This window comes from Caretta caretta, chromosome 7 (assembly GCF_965140235.1).
Source record: "Caretta caretta isolate rCarCar2 chromosome 7, rCarCar1.hap1, whole genome shotgun sequence".
Taxonomy (NCBI): domain Eukaryota; kingdom Metazoa; phylum Chordata; order Testudines; family Cheloniidae; genus Caretta; species Caretta caretta.
Genome location: NC_134212.1, coordinates 72,599,494 through 72,621,963, shown reverse-complemented (window position 1 = coordinate 72,621,963; position 22,470 = coordinate 72,599,494). Strand labels below are relative to the sequence as shown.

Here is a 22,470-nt window from a genome sequence, read left to right as displayed (position 1 = left end):
GTGAAATCTATTTTATACACTGAAATGACTTAATCTACAACAGCAGTATAGTTTAGCTAAATAAACTGAATTCTGTGAAACAGGATTTTTCAATCTTTCTTCCATTTTTTCTTCTGTGATGTGATATAACCCAGTCTTACAGAGCCCTAATATGAACAGATGAATATATGGAGAAAGAAAAACCTGTAGCCAAAAGAGATATCTAAATTCAGTGAATATAAATTTAATAACTTCACATTTTATAAAAATATGTCAAAACATTCTTAATGGAGATTTCATTTATTGCATGTCTCCTAGGATTGTATATCCAATAATTCTACTTATTGCACCTGTTCACACAGGAAATGTCTCTTCACAGCTAGTGCTAAAATCTAATGACCCAGCTCCACTGAAGCTGTGCTTGTTGCATTTGCGGAGAACCAGAAGCAAAGATGGCAATTGTTTAATTGGGAGGGAGGAGCTAGAAGAAGGGATGAAGAAATGTATTTTCATTTGATTATTTTTTAAATGACTATTACAATAGCTACTAGCCCATTACTTAAATAATTCTAACTTATTTTGTAATATTGTGTCAGATATAAAAGTGGTTCTTAAACTAAAATCCCTTGAATGTTATGGGAAAAACTCAATGAAGGAAATTTTTCAGACTTCTTTTAATGCACAGTAAAATTTTTCATGCTGTCAGCTATGATTAAAGGATAGCAGGGTCTGCTAGTTTGATTTCAGTTTCTAAAATCTAAAGAGCATTAATTTCATCCTGTTTTTCAGATGTGTACTTGCTTTTGCTCGTATGAAAATGTGGCTTTTCAAACTCTGCATCTCCTGAAGTCAAGTTACCAAACCAAAATGACAGGTTTCAGAGTAGCAGCTGTGTTAGTCTGTATTCGCAAAAAGAAAAGAAGTACTTGTGGCACCTTAGAGACTAACAAATTTATTTGAGCATAAGCTTTCGTGAGCATGCCGATGAAGTGAGCTGTAGCTCATGAAAGCTTATGCTCAAATAAATTTGTTAGTCTCTACGGTGCCACAAGTACTCCTTTTCTTTTTGCAAACCAAAATGGCAGTTGAGAGCCAATTTGGTTTCCTAATCTTATAGTAGACATGCAAGTAGATTTGTAAAAATACAAAATGGTCAATTTACTAGAGATGAGTGGGAATCTGTACCCGTTTTTGAAGGTCTCCTTAGAAACTAAGAATGATAGCCAAGGATTTAATGCAGAGATTATTGATGTGCTAATACATTCGTGAAAATGCTGCATGCATCTGAGGGTTTTGCTTTCTCTTATGTTGTCTAAAGGTATACATCTCTTTTTATTCTAACACATTCTATTCTGCCAATACACAGTTTCTCCTCTTTAACAAAATGTTTCAAGACATTTTTATAGCTCTGCAACAGTATTTCCTAGTTAATGCAGAATAATTACTCTAAATCAGAAATGTCAAAAACATAGCCCCTGGCCTGGATTCAGCCTTTCTAATGTATGTTTTTGTGTGTGTGTGTGTGTGTATGTGTAAGAGAGATGGCATGTTCACATCCTGCAGAATCCTAACTTCCACTGGGGAAGAGGAAAGTTGGTTTCTCGTTGTTGGAAAGCAGACATTGAAAACATGGATCAGTTTGCACAGAACTTGAAACGGTAGCTTGGAGAAGTGTGAACTCCATCACCCCCATTCATCTAATTGATTGGTTAACTCTAAAACCTAGTGATCATGCTTTAAATGTGAGCATTAACTACTTCATTGCTGATCATTTTCATGGGAGTGAAGCTCATGGGAGATGAGAACTGGAAATTAACGCAAGGAGGAAATGTGCATTGAAGAAAAGAGGAAAGACACGAAGGAGAAAAACAGGCAAATAGAGAAGGAAGAAACACAAAGCAAAAATGGGTGTGGTAGTAATGGAAAGCGTATTTTTTTCACTGAATGGTGTGGAATTTAATGATAAAATTAACAGTAATAACGTAAAGCTTAGTTTTTATATAAATGCTATAGTCCACCTTTTGAGTTTTGTGTAAAGTTCTAATTGCACTGTGCAAACTGGATGCTCCTTTTGCAGTCGTTTTACTTATCAAAAAGAGACAACCTCCCCGCCAAACAAACAAAAACACCCACTTCCCACTTATTGCCAAAGAATTTAGAGAGAGGGAAGCTGATATAAATCTCTGTCCTTCAATCTCTGCAGTGGCTCCAATATGCTTACCCTGGTTCTCTCCTTTTACCCATTCAAGCCTTTTGGAATTCCTACAGCCCTACTAGGAAAGTGGCTGTCCCGCATAGCTGCCAGCTGGGGTGAAGACCAGCTTCCTGCACTTACCACCCCTCATACTTACAGCTATCTCCCTCTTACTGTAGGTGTGCTGTTTGCAGGGAGTGGGGACAGAAGATACCCTTTCAGAGATGCTTCCATTGTGTGTGTGTGTGTGTGTGTGTGTGTGTGTGTGTGTACTGCAGCCACAGGGTGTGGTGGCAGTTCAAGTAGACATACCGGAGCTAACTTTAGTCTAGTTAGCTTGGGTCCTGGAGTAGTGAAGCCACAACAGTGTGCACTTCAGTGCAGGCTAGCCCTGCGAGTAATTACCCAAGGTTCTTGGGCTCATACAGCTCATGCTGAAGCATGTGCTGTCATGTCTTCGTTGCTCCAGGACGCAAGCTAGCTTATTTAAAGCTAGCTTGGGTATGTGTCCACTTAAATAGCAGTCGCATACTCTGACTGCAGTATAGACATATCCTAAATCTGTGGCTGCTGTCTAGGGGAAGGTAGCATTTCTATAAAGGGGCAGAAACCTGCTCCCCTCTTCAGGTCTTGTAGAGCACTCAGAGAAGCAGCTCATGATGATTTATAAAACCAGATACTGAAGATTCTTTGTAGTGTATGACCCCTGTTAATTTGTTGGCAGAACTCCCAAATAGAGCTGCCAGCAAGGAGAGTCTGCTTTGGGTTATAGCCCCTTTTAAGTTTCTTTAGTTGACATCCTGTTCACTATAGAACATTTTGTGGAGGGGAAAACTTGCAGAATATGCTTAGTGTATCTGTTAACATTACTCTCATGAGTTTAAAAGCCATATTTGGTGTTCAGATAAGAAGCAGGGACCATCTTCAGTGACCACAGATGTTTCACAGCCATTACTAATGAGCAAGTGCCTTGTCAGAATAGTGAGCAGATTCAAAGACCTGGTGAACACTAGAAAATTAGGTTGGTTTAACTACATAGGCTGGGGTGTGAAAAATCCATGCTCCTGAGTGGCGTTGTTAAGATGACCTAAGTCCCCATATAGACAGCACTATGTCAACAGAACAATTCTTCTGTCACCCTCACTACTGCCTCTCAGGGCGGTGTATTACCTACACCGACAGAAGAACCCTTTCTGTCGGAGTAGGTAGTGTCTACACTGACGTGCTACAGTGCTTGCCACTGTAGTGTTTTGTGTGGACAACCCCGAAGGATAGTTTTGTCTGATGTGAACCTATAGATAGGGAGGGGGGAAAATATTCTTTGTAAGACGCTGTTCTTTATTAGTCTTTACTTAAGACTTTTTGTTTTTTCCTGGATAACTTTGAAAGTTGGTGGCTCCTGTTTTCAGTATTTCTTTTCATTTTCTGGCCCCCAAACTTTTTTGTTTTGTTTTTTAGTCTTCATTAGGGTTATTTTAATAATAATAATAAAAAAGTTACTGTTCCATTCTGGCTAATTATGCTTCCCTTAAAGTATTAAATCTTTAATTATGTTGTCCTGGTCTTCATAACATTCATGATTTAGACTTGTAAATTCTTTGGAGAGAGGCATCTTCAACCTGAGGATGTTGCATGGAATTGTGAGATTAAGATGGATTGAATATAAGTGGTAACAAATGGTGTCAATAAAGGTTTAATCATACAAGTTACCAATGTGGATAGTTGTAAGTTGGCTCTGTACAACCTTCTCGATTCATTTTTGCCAGTGCATGTCATTCCTGATCTCATCCCAGGCCTATTCACAGCTCTGTTAATCCACTTTAGTCTTGTCCTGTACATGTATTGCTAAATTTGGTCCTTTTTATGTCATGGACTGCTAGTTGTGCTAATTTTTGTGCTGTGGACAGATGCCCACTTAGAATGTAGAATGAGATTCTCCAAATTGGTTTCCACCTGTGATCAAATAAGATTTGAACAGTGATTCCTCACAGGAGTGAAAATGGTGAACTAAATTCCTCTCCAACTCCTCCACTCCATCCAACATCTTCCTCCTCAGGCATATCATAAAGGGACAGAATTTCTAATTTATGCACTGCACATGTTTTATAGGGTGGGGATAAAGAAAGAAGGCCTTCAAATTGATAAGCCAGTCATAAAATAAATATATAATAATAATGGTGCTTGTTGTGTGTGTTCTTTAATTCAAATTATATTTGAGTCTTCTAGTTATCCAAAACACAAAATTGGATGAGGGAGTCAAAATAAATCATTGAGTAATTAAATTTTTTATAGTTAAGGTGACATTTGTCCCCTCATTTTACAGCTGTAAATGGGTGAATGCTGTAATAATATATTTTCTTTAAATTGTGCAACAGCATTGTGACAGTATGCTGAGGTTCCCAGACTTGAGAGTTAATGTTAACCCTCTCAGCCTCAGCAGCTGAGAGTTTTGGTATTGCTAAGAAGTGTGACAACTCACTGACACACCAGCTTCTCAGCTTTCCCAGTAAACTCTTCAGGACTCTCAGTCCAGCTCTTGCCTTGCAGGTAACAAACTCCCCCAGAGACTTCCCTAGAGACCTCTCAGTGCAATGTCCAGTCTCCTTAGTGAACAAACAGAAGTTAAATTTGTTGCTCCTTTAAGGAGACAATATACTGCAGCCTGTTAGCTTAAGTGGGTTTTACACTCCCTTCCCTTCAAAAAGTGCACTTAATTGTTTTATAGTAAAAGTAAAGCAAATTTATTTAACAAAAAGGACAGAGGATTGAATGATGCCAAGTATAAGGATGAAAGGTTACAAACAAAAGTAAAAATACACTTCTAAGACTAAAATCTGGTTCAACAAACTAGACTCTTGTTCAAAGAAGTGTTTCTCAAGTCTCTTTTCTACCATGGCTGACCAGATTCTCTGGCCAGGACCCTTCATAGATCTCAAAGTGCTCAGTTCCTTTATCCCTTCTGGTGAAGGATGCCAAAATGGCCTTTTCTCTCTGCTTATATCTTTCCAAAATTCATTGACCCTGCTTCAAGAGATAGGTGGGCTTCCTGGGGTGCAATCTTCATCCCCCATTGAGATTGCTAAATGGTCATCTTTCTCCACTTGCTCTCCTGATGTCTGTTTTCTTGCATGTCAGTGTGCTTTTCTTTGTCTTTGGTCACATCTTGGCTACTTTTCAACGGAGAGACATTCAAGCAATCAGAATCATATTCCTTTGAAACAGTTGTATCTTAAGCATTGCTTGCCAAATACATTTTAAGAACATAATTCTGGAACATATTCATTACCCTTTGTGTACACCTCTTACATGCACCATGCAATGATTTTTGGGACAAGTACGTTACCAGTTTGTGTAGATATATTACATAACACCTTTTAGATGCAGATAATGACACCAATGTGTGGGGTACAGAAGGTATGTCAGGCCTGACAAGAGTTGCTGAGACAGAGTAGTGAACTACCCACAGGCATAACTTTAGAATCCAGCTGCTGGAATAAATAAAATATAATATATATATATCTTACTTGATTTTAAGATTGCCCAGTTATTACTACGTTCAGTCTGTTTCCACCTCTGGAGCCTGTTTTTTCTCTGATAAGTTGTGCTTTGTTGGCCTTATTGTTACTGATTAGAAATCTGCTATTTGTCAAACAAGCTAGTTCCCAATCATCTTAGTTGAACAGCCCTTGACTTTAATGGTGCTGCTGATTTAAGGACCAACCAATGGCCCTAAATTACCCTTGCTCTAATTTAGCAAATGTAATTTTGTGCTCCTGCTTTTTTTTTTTTTTTTTTTTTTGAATTGCTAAACTAATTATTTCTCTCTCTCTCTCTCTCTCTCTCTTTTTTTTTGTCCATTCTATTCTGGTAGCCAATACCTTTACTGAAACAAAAGATGAATCACTCCATCACAATGTCACAGGAGCAGATCGCTAGTTTTCTAGCCAATGCTTTTTTCTGCACTTTTCCACGACGCAATGCCAAGATGAAGTCTGAGTATTCTAGTTATCCAGACATTAACTTCAACAGGTATGGCATTCTTGAATAAATGGAGCAGATGACCCTTCAAGGAAAATATTGTAGCCACTTAGGGGAGAATTCTGTTTTTTCTTTCACATCAGTAAAAGGCAATTAACACCAATTCAGTAGTTGATTTATTGCCTCTAAAATTATAAGGAAAAAACAGGAAACAATTTAATCACATTATCCATGGGAAATATGAGGGTCTTGTGGATGAAAAGTTAATGCTTGATAACAAGGTTGTCCTACCCCAATCTATTCACAAACTTGCACTGATTTAATTAATTGACTGCAACCCCCTCTGTGGACACTCTTATTTCCATTTATGAACATTTATAAGCATGAAAAGTGCTATATAAGAGCTAGGTATAATTCTTATTAAAGAGTGCCTTACTTCTTTTTAGCTTCAGCCTGTTCCTAGAAGACTTAAGTGAAACTGAAATAAATCTGGCTTAAACTGACTGTGTCCACACAGCCTTTTGTGATCTGGTTTAACTACAGCAGTTAAAATTGCACCTTAAGCTAAAACCAGTGGAATTCTGAGTGTAGACAAGCCTTTAGTCTCCCCTTCATGGGCTCAAACTTGCACTGAAATAATTAAATTGATCTTAATTCACACCTTTTGTTAAATATTATATTGGGCTGTGCCATGTTGTCTGCCTGTAATGCCTGCCTGCTCCTCTTTTTTCTCTTTAAACTCTCTGCCCATCAACCAATATAAATTCCTACATTGTTTCATCACCACTTTTTAAATCAAAGTATCTCAAACCTCCTGCTCAGAACATAGGCTAAAACAAACTAATCCCTTTATTTACATAGGGCAGAATGTTGCATGCATGGAAGGCTACTGACGCTGGGGAAAGGAAGAGAGCATAGTGTCCCTGAAAAGTGGAACTGTCTTTGTTCTTAGCGCTTATCAGAGTCCCTGTTGATTTTTACAAAAAGCGTGTTTTGTCATGGTTTTTGTAAACACTTGCAAATTTTGACCATTGGAGCTGATGCAGTTACCTGTTTAGCCAGTCTGATGTTATGTCACCACCATCTCCCCTAGTTCTGTTACATAGTGGAACCATGGGTATGCAATCCTTCATAAGTCCTTGGGCTACTCCTCCATTGCATTAGAGTCCAATCCACATGGAGTTGTTGTCTAACTCTTACTCCAGGCAGTGCTGTAAGTGACATGTCGACAGAAAGATCAGCTGTACTGCAGCCATTTGCTTGAAGTAGTAGTCATATCCTCAACCACCATGAACTCTGCTTCCTATCTCCCTTGCACCAGTAATGAATAGACTAGGGAAGGGCACCTGGTGTGGAGGGAAAACAAGCAGCTGTGACCATGCATAAAGGGAGAGTGAATAAATATAGCAGAGACAGGGAAGGATTAATACGGCATGAGCTGTGGAGGAAAGCATACAAAAAGTAGATTGAAGGATGGAGGCATTCAACCATGAGCACTGGGAGAAACTGACCCAGAGGAGTAACACTGTTTCCTACCTCACCTTTTACTGTAACATGGCCCCATTTGTATTTTGAAAATGGGGAGAGGTAGAGAAGGAAAGCGTAGAGTTTGCACCATTTTCTTCCTACCCTCAATGCCACTGTCATCTTCCCTCCACATTTCCTGGTTTTTGAAAATATGGGCATGTCAACAGGAAGGAAAGGGCAATAAAATAAATGTCTTTAGCCATTAGTGGTATTGCATGCTTGTAATTAGGGCAGAATTTGTCCCATTACATTCTATAAGATTTGAAAATACAAACAAGCATTGACAAGCTGGCAGCATATGTACAAAATGTACTGGGCAGTGTCCAAAATCATAATTTGTGATTGTTATAACAATGCACTCCACTTCTAAGGAATATCGGGGGCTTTTTTCCTACTGTGGTTAGAGAGGGATATATTAGAAGTTGTTCTGCTGCAGCAACCCTGCTTCCCCACAGCAAAGTGCTATGGCATCGAGACTTAAATTGTGTAGAAACTACTACGTTTTATCTTCTGTATAATGGAATGAATTCCTTCCATTACCTGTAGAAATTAACGTACTATACTCCTTTAATGAAGCAGAATAATTGTGTGCATATTAGCAAATTTTTGTGATTTTTTTTCTTTTAACAAATGCATTATTCCATAATTAAACTGACTTTCTGCCTTCCCAACGTTTGCATAATACACATTTTTCTTCCCACCAAATCTTTAAATAATAAAATTTGCAGCTTAAGGTAAAAAAATACATGTGCATAAGAAATCTGTTAATCAAATGTCTTTAACTTCATACAGTAGTCATGTTCCTAATCTTTGATTATTAATTTGTTTTATTCTACAAAGAAATGACTAGGTATACACATGTTCAGTGATTGTTTTGGAAAGGACTATAAAATCGTCGGCCAAATATAGGTATTTTCAACCCTGTTAATTTTAGGGCCTGATACTATGTTTTGCTATTCAATCTTGTATCTTACTGGATTCTATGGGAGTTGATGGTGTTCTGCACTTCACAGTATCCATCCCTCATCGTTAACAATGATGGACTTTTGTTTCAAAGTGAAAAAGATCTGTACCCTCATAGTTGTGTGGATTTGGCTTTTATATCAAATTGCAGAATGAATTATGCCCCTTTAACCTCTATTAATTTTAAACACATTTAAAAATTGGTACTTCATAGATGGTTAAACTGAGAAAGGTCTTAAGTCTAATTTAAAACACTTTAAATCGGCTGTCAGAAAATGTCCCCCTTTTCCAGTCTAGGGCTTGGCCATTTTAGGTAATAAAATGAAATGATACACTTGGTATGTACATATTAAATAAAAATTGTCACTGTTTGCTTACTGTGATTTGACAAGGCTATCAATCTGTTTTATCAAACAAGCCATACTTGGTACAAGAGACCTGTGACATACCATTTATTTTATTTTCTGTAAACCATCTCAAATGTGCCACTCCTTGTTATGTGCTGATGAAGGCAAGTTTCCTGAGTGCTTTTCTGCATGCTGACCGCTTTATGGTCATCTGGAAGGGAGAATGCTTATACATCAGCGTAACATAAGCCATTTTACACTTTGCTCTTTCCAGTCCAACTCTTGCTATTGTCACCTAAAATAAATATATATGTGTCAGTACATCTTTGACTTTGTGGTGCTTAACTTTATAGTACATTGTAACATTTTCATGTAAATTTAGATTGTACTTCCTCCTACAAACTAAGAGGCTGTTAAGTAATAATATAATAAAGTAGTAAAACACTTGCCAATGTGATTAAATACATCCCTTTTAAACCTGGCAAGGATGTGCCTTTTTGGGTTTTTAAAGTTGTTAATAGTATAATATATAAATTAGAAGTATATCTGATAAAATGGAATGGTCTCTAAGACTCTCTTTAGATTACAGTGTTAAAATGTTGCCTTAGAATTGTAATTAGGACAATGCCTATGCTGTTTCCTTTCAGAACATTTGAAATGTGAGTAAAAATATTGTGAGCAATATTTTAGAAGGGAGAGAGAGAGATTAAGTTGACATGGAAAAGATGCATTTTAACTTGTCTGAATTAAAAAGAGACAATCGGGGAATTTAGGTGTTATGGTTGAAATGCCAATCTTATCTCCATCACAAAATAAGTAGTCATTAAGTTTGTTGTTGTGTGACACCCTTGTTGACAGACTCTGCAGAGAGGTCAAGCACCAACTGTGCTTAGAGAATGAATTACATTTTTCAGTTCTAAAGGTGATCCTTCTAGAACATAGTTGAGGCACGTTGTTAGGGTAGTTGAAGAAACTTACGCTGCTTCTGCTTACGGTGTATCTGTTCTGTGAATAGACAGAGAATCTGAGTTGTGTCCAGGGCTTATCTATCTAGTACCTTTTTAGGGAACAAAATATTCCTCCTTGTTCCCTCCCTTGTAAAATAAAAAAATAAAACATGTATGGCCGATCTTTTGTTCTTTAATTTCTCTACTTTTGTGTGAGGATTGCAGATGAGAATGGTCTCTGTCATGAGGGTTTGTACTGATTGTGATACTGTTGAGTTTGCCTGTTGTTCCTATTGAGAGTTATTAGACTTGCCTCTTAAATTCCTAGACTTTGGGAAGCCCCTTCATGATATTTGGGCAGTTTTTAAATAAAATTGAGTTTGAAGCAGGTTATGAGGGTAAAATACGTTTTCTTCTCAAAGTAGTTTTCCGGATAACTGTAAGAGGGGTTGAATGGCTTGTCAAGAGCTCATACGCTTTACTTATGTGGCTCTGATCTGCTAGCAGTTGTTGACTCTTAGCTATGGTATGCTGCTACAGTAGCTCCTTTCCCCGTTTTCCTGTAACAAGAGACTGTGCACATTAAAAGCGCATGGTTCCAAGTCATAAATAGGCTTAGCTCAGATCACAGGGTTCAGCTTCATATTTTAAAGTGGTACATACACCGGCATAAACCTGGAGATTTTTTGACGCACAATTAAGACAATAAAATAAAGTTATATAAAATTACATCTAAACTGTTGTGCATTTCTGCAATAGTGACTATATAATATACTGACACCACCAATATGTATCCTAAATTTAACTCCAGCCTTGTCAGGCAGGATCTTTAAGCTAATTATTTTAGTGAATGGAAATAGGAAAAAATTTACACTAGTTAAGATATATGCATCTTTTATGGATTTTTTTAATATAGGAAAGGAAATGGGCAAACTGTACAGACACTTATACAGGGGAACTGAAATCTGATTTAGCAATAATGCAGTTGTCTCGTACCATAAACAACATCAATTTCATAGCATTGAGTATTCTCTGTGGAGTAAATTATCCAGTGTATTTGAGGTGATCTGGTTAGGGAATAGGAATATATATTGTTTCTATAAAAAGTGGCTCCAGTTACCTCCTAACCATAAACATTTCATTGCAAAGAACTGAATATTGCTTTTAAGGGTTTTTTTTCCCCTTTAGGATGATGGCTGTGGATTCTATTAATCTTCATTGTAGATGGAAATGTTTATTTTTAAATGCGTAATTTTCTGTACAACTTACAAATATACATGTGAATTTGGGTTATAAAATGTGGTCTAAATTTCAAAATGAAAGGTCTTATATTCTTAGAATAATCAGTAGAGCAAACTCTAATGATTGGATAATGGGAATTTGGTTTAATGCTTAAAGCATAAAAACTGAGTTTTGGGTTCTATTCCTGGTTCTCCTATTACCCATGGTCATACAGTGAGTTAAGTCACTTAGGGTATATCCACACAGCAGCTAGACACCCGCAGCTGGCCCATGCTAGCTGACTCGGGCTGGTGGGACTTGGGCTGTGGGGCTGTTTCATTGCTTTGTACACTTCCAGGCTTAGGTTGGAGCCTGGGCTCTAGGGTTCTGCGTTGTGGGCGAGTCCCAGAGCTCGGGCTCCAGCCCAAGCCCAGAAGTCTACAAAGCGCTGAAGCAGCCCTGCAACCCAAGCCCCATCAGCCCGAGTTGGCTGGCCTGGGCGAACCGCAGGTTTTTCTTTTCTATGTAGACATACCCTACAATTTTCAAGTATTTACTAATTTTGAAAGCGTCAATTTTCACATGCCTAACTCATGACCTAGGGCCTAACTTTCAGTTACTGAACTCCCACAGTTCCCTCTGACTTCAGCGAGAGCAAGATTTGCTCCTTAGCGTAAATTTGTGGTTCTTAAGACTAAAAAAGATCCCCAGTAACTTTAAAAAAAGAAGTTGCTATTATTTTCTTTGATCCAGTTCACTTACCAAACATGGGAAAAACCCAGAAATGAGAGATGCCTCTTTTTTGGGGGTGTAGTAAGGGAGGGCAGTGTTTGCAATTGGATTGACCAACAAAAATTACATTGCTCCATGTATATATGTTCATACAAACCTTAATGAAAAACATCTTTGTTTTAAAGGTAAATTTCTAATTACACATCAGGTTGTTCAGTGCTCTGGTTTTGTCTGTTTCGCTGACAATATTTTACACCTGTGACAGTTAATAGTCTGCAGTAACTAAAAGAAGAAATTGCCAGTGAAGTTAAATTGTTGAAGTATAGTATGTTTCTTCTCTTTGAGGCCAAGGGGAATCCCAAACCTCTAAGCTACTCTATGTAAAGAAAGGAATAGAAGGCAGGTTTTAATGTAGAAAGGTGGGATTTACTTACTTAATTTGAAAAGATATACAACAGCATCAAATCTATTTATTTCACAGTGCCTTGTGTGTTTGACTTGTATAAGTCTGCTCTGAAGTTTTTCCCCACTAGAAAACATAATAGCTCGTTAGATAATTTCATTTCCTCCTGCATTACCACAAGAGTGATAATTTGCAGTCTGCTTGATACCCATCATGACAGGTTTTCTCAGAATTATCACCTGGACTGTTAGAGATCAATTATTTGGGTAAAATTTTGACACTGTAAAGAACATTCTTAACATTAATCCATTTGAGAGACCTGTTTTTCCACAAAAACCTCGTATTAGTGATTTACTAAAATCTGTATCAGCTTGTACATAAAGAGTAACATTTTCAATAGTATTAAAGAAACTTAGGAGCCTGATTTTCAGTGAGACTTAAGGTCCCAAGTCACTTGGATGTTTTTTTAAAATATTTTATTCAGCAACGTTATTTTGTAGTTACCATTTTTTAAGTTTGAGTGGTAGCCATGTTAGTCTGTATCAGCAAAAACAACGAGGAGTCCTTGTGGCACCTTAGAGACTAACAGATTTATTTGGGCATAAGCTTTCGTGGGCTAAAACCCACTTCATCAAATGCATGGAGTGGAAAATACAGTAGGCAGGTATAAATACACAGCACACGAAAAGATGGGAGTTGCCTTACCAAGTTGGGGGGAGGGGGGCAGTGCTAACAAGCCAATTCAGTTAAGGTGGAAGTGGCCTATTCTCATCAGTTGACAAGGAGGGGTGAATAGCAAGGGAGGGAAAATCACTTTTATAGTGCTAATGAGGCCAATGTAGTCAAGGTGGTCCATTTAAAATAGTTGACAAGAAGGTGTGAGTATCAGCAGAGGGAAATTAGTTTTTGTAGTCACCCATCCACTCCCAGTCTTTATTCAGGCCTAATTTGATGATGTCCAGTTTGAAAATTCATTCCAGTTCTGCAGTTTCTCATTGGAGTCTGTTTGTTGAAGAATTGCTACTTTTAAGTCTGTTTTGGAGTGTCCAGGGAGATTGGAGTGTTTTCCCACTGGTTTTTGAATGTTATAATACTTGATGTCTGATTTGTGTCCATTTATTCTTTTGCGTAGAGACTGTCCGGTTTGATCAATGTACATGGCAAAGGGGCATTGCTGGGCACATGATGCCATATATCACATTGGCAGATGTGCAGGTGAATGAGCCCCTGATGGTGTGGCTGATGTGGTTAGGTCCTATGATGGTGTCCCTTGAATAGATATGTGGACAGAATTGGCAACGGGGTTTGTTGCAGGAATTGGTTCCTGGGTTAGTGTTTTTGTTGTGTGGTGTATAGTTGCTGGTGAGTATTTGCTTCAGGTTGGGGGGCTGTCTGTAAGCGAGGACTGGCCTGTCTCCCAAGGTCTGTGAGAAGAGTGAAGGATCGTCCTTCAGGATAGATTGTAAATCCTTGAAGATGCGCTGGAGAGGTTTTAGTTGGGGGCTGAACGTGATAGCTAGTGGCGTTCTGTTACTTTCTTTGTTGGGCCTGTCCTGTAGAAGGTGATTTCTGGGTACCCTTCTGGCTCTGTCAGTCTGTTTCTTCACTTCACCAGGTGGGTATTGTAGTTTTAAGAACGCTTGATAGAGACCTTGTAGGTGTTTGTCTCTGTCTGAGGGATTGGAGAAAATGCAGTTGTATCTTAGTGCTTGTCTGTAGACAATGGATCGTGTGATGTGGTCTGGATGAAAGGTGGAGGCATGTAGGTAAGTATAGCAGTCAGTAGGTTTCCGATATAAGGTGGTGTTTTTGTGACTATCGCTTATTTGTACTGTAGTATCCAGGAAGTAGATCTCTTGTGTGGACCGGTCAAGGCTGAGATTGATGGTGGGGTGGAAATTGTTGAAATCCTGATGGAATTCCTCAAGGGCCTCTTTCCCAGGGGTCCAGATGATGAAGATGTCATCAATGTAGCGCAAGTAGAGTAGGGGATTTAGGGGATGAGAGCGGAGGAAACATTGTTCTAAGTCAGCCATAAAAATGTTATCATACTGTGGGGCCATGCGAATACCCATAGCAGTCCCGCTGACTTGAAGGTATCAATTGTCCCCAAATCTGAAATATTTGTGGGTGAGGACAAAGTCACAAAGTTCAGCCACCAGGTTTGCTGTGACATTATCAGGGATACTGTTCCTGATGGCTTGTACTCCATCTTTGTGTGGAATGTTGGTGTAGAGAGTTTCTACATCCATAGTGGCTAGGATGGTGTTTTCTGGAAGATCACCAATGGATTGGATCACCAATGGATCACCAATTGGATCACCAATGGATTGGACCAATGGATTGTAGTTTCCTCAGGAAGTCAGTGGTGTCTTGAAGATAGCTGGGAGTGCTGGTAGCCACAGCTAATTTCCTTTGTTTTCTTTCTCAGCTCTTCCGTGGAGCGGGGGGTGAAAGGGCTTGAGGATACCCCACAGGGAGGAATTCCCAAGTGCTCCTTCCTGGGTTCAAAGGGGTTTTTGTTTTTTTTGCGTTTGGGTGGCAGCAGTGTTTACCAAGCCAAGGTCAGAGAAAAGCTGTAACCTTGGGAGTTTAATACACACCTGGAGTGGCAAGTATTAATTTTTAAAATCCTTGTGGGCCCCACTTCTGCACTCGGAGTGACAGAGTTGGGATTTATACATGTGCTAGCAAGTATGGCTGTGTTTTATATTTTCTATTGGAGATTAGAATTTCCCATTCTAAATTTCTTTACGTTTCTAAAGATCTCTATAGACTGCCATCCTATGGTCTGTAGTTGACGCTGAACTACTTAAAGCTGTGCAACATACTGTTGTCCACAAAAGCACTAGTGGAATGTTGTGGAGACCATTTCACTTGATGATGGGAATATAAATAACAGTAGCAAACACTTATTGTAGCTCTTTGTTCTTCACGATGGCTTTGATGAATAACTGATTCCAGCACAATTTCATCTTACAGAACTCGATCAATATCTGTGATGGAACACAAAATATCTAAAAATGTAAATGGAAAATATTTGTTTAAAAAAAAACCCCTAATGTCTAAGGGTGACTAGAATGATAATACTAATCAACTGCTTTTATTATTAGCCTGAAACTTTTCAAAGGTAGTTGCTGCACTTATATAAAGAAACATTGCAATCTGCAAATACTCTGTAGAGAGATTCTCCTGATTTTCCCAAACATTTGATACAAAAACCTAACTCTGTGTGGTCTCGGACAATGGTTCTCAACCAGGGACCTGAGGCCCCTGGGGTGTCACGAGCAGGTTTCAGGGAGGCCGCCTAGCAGGGCTCAGGGCAGAAAGCTAAAGCCCTGCCACATGAGTTTGAAGCACAGGCCTTGAGCCCCGCCACCCAAGGCTGAAGCCGAAGCCTGAGCAATGTAGCTTTGCGGGGGTTCCTGTGGCGTCAGGCCCTAGGCAATTGCCCTGCTTGCTACTCCCTTATGCCGGCCCTGACTTTTATATGCAGAAAACCTGCTATTGTGACACAGGTGGGCCATGGAGTTTTTATAGCATGTTGCGGGGGGCCTCAGAAAGAATAAGGTTGAGAACCCGTGGTGATTAAACTTGCTTGGAGTATAATTGAATGAAAAGGTCAGATAATGCTGATGATGTGACAGGATACTTATTGAAAGGTTTCAGGCAAATGTTTATAACAACGTAAATTGAAGTCTAACAGATCTTTAATAAGTGAAAGAAAAGATGGTTTTGAAAAGAGAAAACATTTCTGTTTGCATAAGACCTCTGTTTTCCTTAAGCAATTCTATGGGTAGGGGGGAGAATCTGAAGTCAAGTTGCATGGTTCGAAGAAATAAGCAATGATAGTTGAAAGCAAGTGCTTCTAAGCTCACTAGTTAGCCTAGTAGATGATGATGTTAGTGTTTTCCCATTTAACCCCTGGTTTTTCTCTTCGGGCCTTGTGAAGTGGGGTGGAGTGTCCACATCTCCCACTGACATCAGTAGGATCTGAGTGTGCGTAGCTTAGTAAAGGATAAGGCTCTTAATACCTAGTAGACCTAAGTGTCGTCATAGCCATGTTGGTCCCAGAGTATTAGAGAGAAGGCGGATGAGGTAGGATCTTTTATTGGACCAACTGTTGATGAGAGAGAGAAGGTTTTGAAACACACAGAAGAAGAGCTCTATATGGCTCGAAAGTTTGTCTCTCTCACCAACAGAAGTTCATCCAATAAAAGGTATTACCTAACCCATCTTGTATCTCTATGTAGACTTAAATCAGTCTTCACGAAGGACATACAAGCATAATAGTTTACCTCCTAAGCAGATCCACCCAATAAAATGGACTGTGATAATAATAGCTTATTATTTGGGGTTCAAGTATTTGGTCAGCCTATGCATTCAAATGAACTTTTGCTTAAAGATGTGTTGTATCCTTCTGATATTTTTGAAATGGAAAAGTGAATATTCCTTATATGCATGGCAGCTTTCTTTGTCCCAATAACATATTATTCTCAAAGGATGAAATGGATCTTTATGCCAGCTCCATTTAAGTCCTATATTTTAAATTTCATTTTAAACTATTTTAAGGTCTTAAGTAGGACTTCGGTGGTACATATGTGCTGCCCCCCCGCACAGGAGTAAATGTCGTCATCCACTGTGAGAGCATGTTAAAATCCAGGAAACAGCATGAGTAATCTGATTTTATGTTCAATTGCATCAGCAGAGATCAGTTTTTTTCTTGATGAATAGGGTTGACTGCAGAATTTAAATTGCACTCTCTGTTAACTTTACAGATTGAGGTTGTTCAGGGAACCATAACTAGTGTGTTTGGATACATGTAAATGTCCTGGAATTACAATCAATACCATGTATCTGTGAATGGGAAATTTTATATTGAGATTTGGCGTTTGAGCCATTCTTGCCATAAAATGCAAATCTTTAACCATTAGGGTAATTAACCACTGGAACAATTTACCAAGGGATGTGGTGGAATATGCATCATTTAAATAAAGATTGGATACCTTTCTAAAAAATATACTGTAGATTAGCCACAAGATATGATCTTGATGCAGAGATTACTTGATGCAAGATATGATCTTGATGAAACTCTATGGCCTTTGTTATGTAGGAAGTTGGACTAGAATAGATGATCATAAGGGTCCCTTCTGGCCTTAAAAATCTATGAATTGGGACACAGTTTTTGGAAAAAACTTACTAGAATAGTGGAGTTGCCTGAATTCCAAGTTTCAAAATTAGATGATTTTATTCTGATTTAATGAAACAGAAGACATTTTCAGAACCATTTACTTCAAAGGTTCAACTTCTTTCCATTAGACAAAACCCATGCCCTGTCAGTTTTTTGTAGCAAATAATGTAGTGTTACAAAATTAATATACTTATATTGACATGATGACCCACTATATTTGAAATATTTTTTGCCTTGTAGTTTTGCCATGAAATGTCTATAAAATATGATATCAGGAAATTTATTGTGTGAACATGGCACCATGATATTCAATTAATCTAATCTCAATATGTCCAAGTCAGAGCTGCCTATATTTCTGATAAATATGTACGTTTATTCCTGTAAAGCAGCAGTGAGATGGAAGGCTGGTTTTCTTTCTTAACTAGCATGTTACCAAGTTTGTTTCCAGTTCCAGAATCTCTCTTGCTGACGATAGTGAAGGAACCACAGAAAGAACACAGCCCAAACTAACTGGGCGAGGCCTTCAGAAAAGCCATTGAGCACATTCTTAAGTACTTTCCTGAACTGGGGCTGCAAACTGCAGCCCTAACAGTTGGGGTGTGGGAGAAGTTTACTTGTAAAAGTTGTAAATTCTATGTAGAAGTAATTAGACAATAAACATGGAATCTCATGATGTCATTTTAAAATCAAATCAAAATTTTAAGCAAAGTGTAGAATTAAAGAGTGTTTTTAAAATATTTTCTTTGTTTCTAACCATATAGTATTGAAATTGTTTATTTTAAATACTCCTCACCACTTACTCTGTCATATGGCATATTTTTGTGGCATTCTAATATATTGGAACTAGAGCTGTCAATTAATGGCAGTTAACTCATGTGATTAACTCAAAAAATTAATCGCAGTTTTAATTGCACTGTTAAACAATAGAATACCAATTTACATTTATTAAATATTTTGGATGTTTTTCTACATTTTCATATATATTATATTCTGTTATAATTGAAATAAAGTGTATATTTTTGATTATAAATATTTGCACTGTAAAAATGATAAAAGAAAATAGTATTTTTTCAATTCAACTCAGACAAGTACTTTCATGACAAAGACAGTACAACTTACAAATGTAATTTTTTTGTTACATAACTGCACTCAAAAAGAAAATAACGTAAAACTTCAGAGCCTACAAGTCCACTCAGTCCTACTTCTTGTTCAGCCAATTGCTCAGACAAACAAGTTTACATTTACAGGTGATAATGCTGCCCTCTTCTTATTTACAGTGTCACCAGAAAGTGAGAACAGGCATTTGCATGGCACTTTTGTAGCCAGCATTGCAAAATATTTACGTGCCGGATATGCTAAACATTCATATGCCCCTTCATGCTTTGGCCACCATTCCAGTAGACATGCTTCCATGTGGATGATGATAGTTTTAAAAAAAAAAAACGCGTTAATTAAATTTGTGACTGAACTCCTTGGGGGAGAATTGTATGTCCCCTGCTCTGTTTTACCTGCATTCTGCCGTATGTTTCATGTTATAACAGTCTCGGATGATGACCCAGCACATGTTGTTCATTGTAATAACGCTTTTACTGCAGATTTGACAAAACACAAAAAAGATACCAATGTGAAATTTCTAAAGATAGCTACAGCACTTGACCCAAGCTTTAATAATCTGAAAATTATTCAGATTATTAAATAATAATAGATTTTATAATAATAAATAATAATAGATTAGATTTTGGCCTTCCAAAATCTAAGAGGGACGAGGTGTGGACATGCTTTCAGAAATCTTAAAAGAGCACCACTCTGATGTGAAAACTACAGAACTGAACCATCAAAAAAGAAATTCAACCTTCTGCTGGTGGCATCTAACTAAGATAATAAAAATGATCATGTGTTGGTCCACACTGCTTTGGATTGTTATTGAGCAGAATCTGTCATCAGCATGGACACATATCCCCTGTAATGGTGGTTGAAGCATGAAGGGGCATACAAATCTTTAGCGCATCTGGCATGTAAATATCTTGCGACACCAGTTACAACAGTGCCATGAGAACACCTGTGCTCACTTTCAGGTGATATTGTAAACAAGAAGTGGGCAGCATGATTTCCTGCAAATGTAAACAAACTTGTTTGTCTGGGCAGTTGGCTGAACAAGAAGTAGGACTGAGTGGACTTGCAGGCTCTAAAATTTTACATTGTTTTATTTTTGAATGCAGTTTTTTTTTTTACATAATTCTACATTTGTAAATTCAACTTTCATGGTAAAGAGATTACACTATAGGACATGTATTGGTGAATTGAAAAATACTATTTCTTGGTTTTTTACAGTGCAAATACTTGTAATCAAAATTAAATGTAAAGTGAGCACTGTACACTTTGTGTTCTGTGTTGTAATTGAAATCAATATATTTGAAAAAAGTAGAAAACATCCAAATATATTTAAATAAATGGTATTCTATTATTGTTTAACTGTGTGATTGATCACGATTAATTTTTTTATTTGTGCAATTAATCACAATTAATTTTTTTGATTGCTTGACAGCCCTAGTTGGAACATAACCACTGTAGTTTTTTATGATTTTTTTTGTATCAAGTGTAGGATTTATATTCAGAACATAATCACTGAAAACAGTTGAAGATTAAATCAGAAAAGATTTTGTTTGGCTGCTAATGTTAACTGAATGTCTTGTTATGTTGCTCCCACAAGTCTGCTTACTTTTATTATTGACCTTCACTTCTGCCTGTCCTTTGGTTCCTCAGAATACCTAAATATCTATGTAAAGGGCTTCAATTTGATAAGCATTGCTGCTGCATTTGTTGAGAAGCTAGAAGGTCAAAGATAAATTGTAGGTTGCCTCAGTGGTCAGCTCGGCAGACTTTTGGCATCTGTCTCCTTACTAAATTGAAGTAGCTGTGTGGCAGTTTGACAGAACATCTTGCACAAAGCAAAAGTGGCTTACTGGATGAAAATATGCAGTTGCAAGTAATTTATCAATTACTTTAATTTAAAATGGGGTTTGCAGTGCTTTGAGTTTGATTTACAGTGCAGTTTAGTTGGATGAATTCTTAAAAATTGTATTAATGGTTTCTTGCCGTGGATTCTTATATTGGTAAATTGATAATCTACATTCCACTCAGGGAATTGCTTTTTTGTGATCTTGTCATACAGAGCTCAAGAAAAATTCCAGTTAATATATATCATGCCCTAACAAAACCTATTCTTTTTAAAACTACAAAACTCTGTACTTGAAATAAATGTTTCCATGATGTTGCATATTGACCAATTCACTTTAAGTTTCATGTTAGCAAGTACAGGTGTTAATGAGACCTCACCATTAAATTAATATTTGATATTTCTGGTTCTACATAGAGACAGTTGATACTCTAGGTTGTTGTATAACTGTCTATTAATATTTTCCCAGTGTCCCACTAATTTCTATTAGTGCGTTAGCGGCAAAGTGTCCTGTGGCACCTTATAGACTAACAGACGTATTGGAGCATAAGCTTTCGTTGGTGAATACCCACTTCGTCGGATGCATGTAGTGGAAATTTCCAGAGGCAGGTATGTATATGCAAACAAGAATCAGGCTAGGGGTAACGAGGTTAGTTCAATCAGGGAGGATGAGAAACCAACAGAACTCTACTGGCCATCACATACAGTCCTCAACTAAAACCTCTCCAGTGTATCATCAGTGATCTACAACCCATCCTGGACAACAGTCCCTCACTTTCACAGGCCTTCTACTACATGCATCCGACAAAGTGGGTATTCACCCGCGAAAGCTTATGCTCCAATATGTCTGTTAGTCTATAAGGTGCTACAGGACTCTTTGCCGCTTTTACAGATCCAGACTAACATGGCTACCCCTCTGATACTATTAATTCTTTGTCTCCATGTTGGAGATTTGAAAGATATTTAATTGTATGATGCATATGCACTTGAGACATGATTTGTTCATGTGGTGTTTGGACTTTTTCTTAGTAGGGAATGTTGCATTTATTTAGATTAAATATTTTTGTGTGTGTCTTTAGTTCATCTCCTATCCCCTGCCTTCAGGAGAAAGAGCTCTGCTCTTGCAATTGAAAACTTGGCTCTGGAATAGATTCACTTTCTCAGACAGAGAATAGAAGTCTAGGGTCTGATTTCTTTTTTATTTTATTTATTTATTTTTTTTCTTCAGAGGTTCTAAGCACCTAAAACTCAGATTGCAGTCAATGGGAAAATGTGGATCTCTGCACCTCTGAAAATAGGGCCTTTGGCTTGTCATGATGTGTGGAAGGTGGCTGACCTTACAGCCCTTTTGAGCACTTTGCAGACAAGTCTGGTGTGGGAAGAAAAAGTAGGTGGATTTAAATGGAGTTTTTGGAAACTAATAAACTGAGACTGTTTAGTGTGTGTTAAGATTTGGGTGTACATATTAATATAGATGAAATTTGAGACTTAGCTCGCCAATAATTTTTTGGGCAAGATTTTTGAAAGCATTCATCGTTGTCCTAATTTTGCTCCCATTCATGTTCATTGTAAAATTCCCACCAACTTCAGTGGAAGCTTGGTTAGGGCAATGGTGTGTGCTGTTGAAAACCCTACTCTCTGTTACTATAGTAATAAGCTTACTGCCATAAAAAATAACCTACTGCTTTATAATTTATAGGGAAGGCCTAAGAGGTTGTTTGTACATTTGTTTGGGGGGGGATTTTCATGAAGATTTCATGCTTGCTTTTGATGTTATAATCCAGCTAGTTCTGTCGTCATTCAAGGAGCCCTCCGGCAATGTAATTTATTTTTAAATGTGAAACACTTTTAAAACCCCAACAATCTTTCAGGTGTTCATTCATCACAATGTCACCCCACCCCCAAAGGCATGTACCTCCTTCCCTCCCTCCCTTCTGCAGGGACAACAACTTTAATGCTGTTTGGAAGTCTTCTAATTTGATCATTTAATCTCTTTGGACACTGAAAAAAAAAAGATATATGAAGTAAACTG

The 22,470-nt window shown here is 37.8% G+C and overlaps 1 protein-coding gene across 9 annotated transcripts in view; it reads left to right on the top strand.

Moving 5' to 3' along the window:
- The window catches only part of PARG (poly(ADP-ribose) glycohydrolase), a 128,738-nt gene that overhangs the window by 55,038 nt on the left and 51,230 nt on the right, over positions 1 to 22,470 (top strand). For all 9 annotated transcript variants that reach the window (XR_007357751.2, XR_007357754.2, XM_048858637.2 and 6 more), the window contains one exon: positions 6,045 to 6,202. Coding sequence is in view for 7 of the 9 variants with exons in the window: in XM_048858637.2 (XP_048714594.2) it covers positions 6,045 to 6,202 (158 nt within the window). In the remaining 2 variants the exon portion in view is untranslated. The remainder of the gene's footprint in view (positions 1 to 6,044; positions 6,203 to 22,470) is intronic.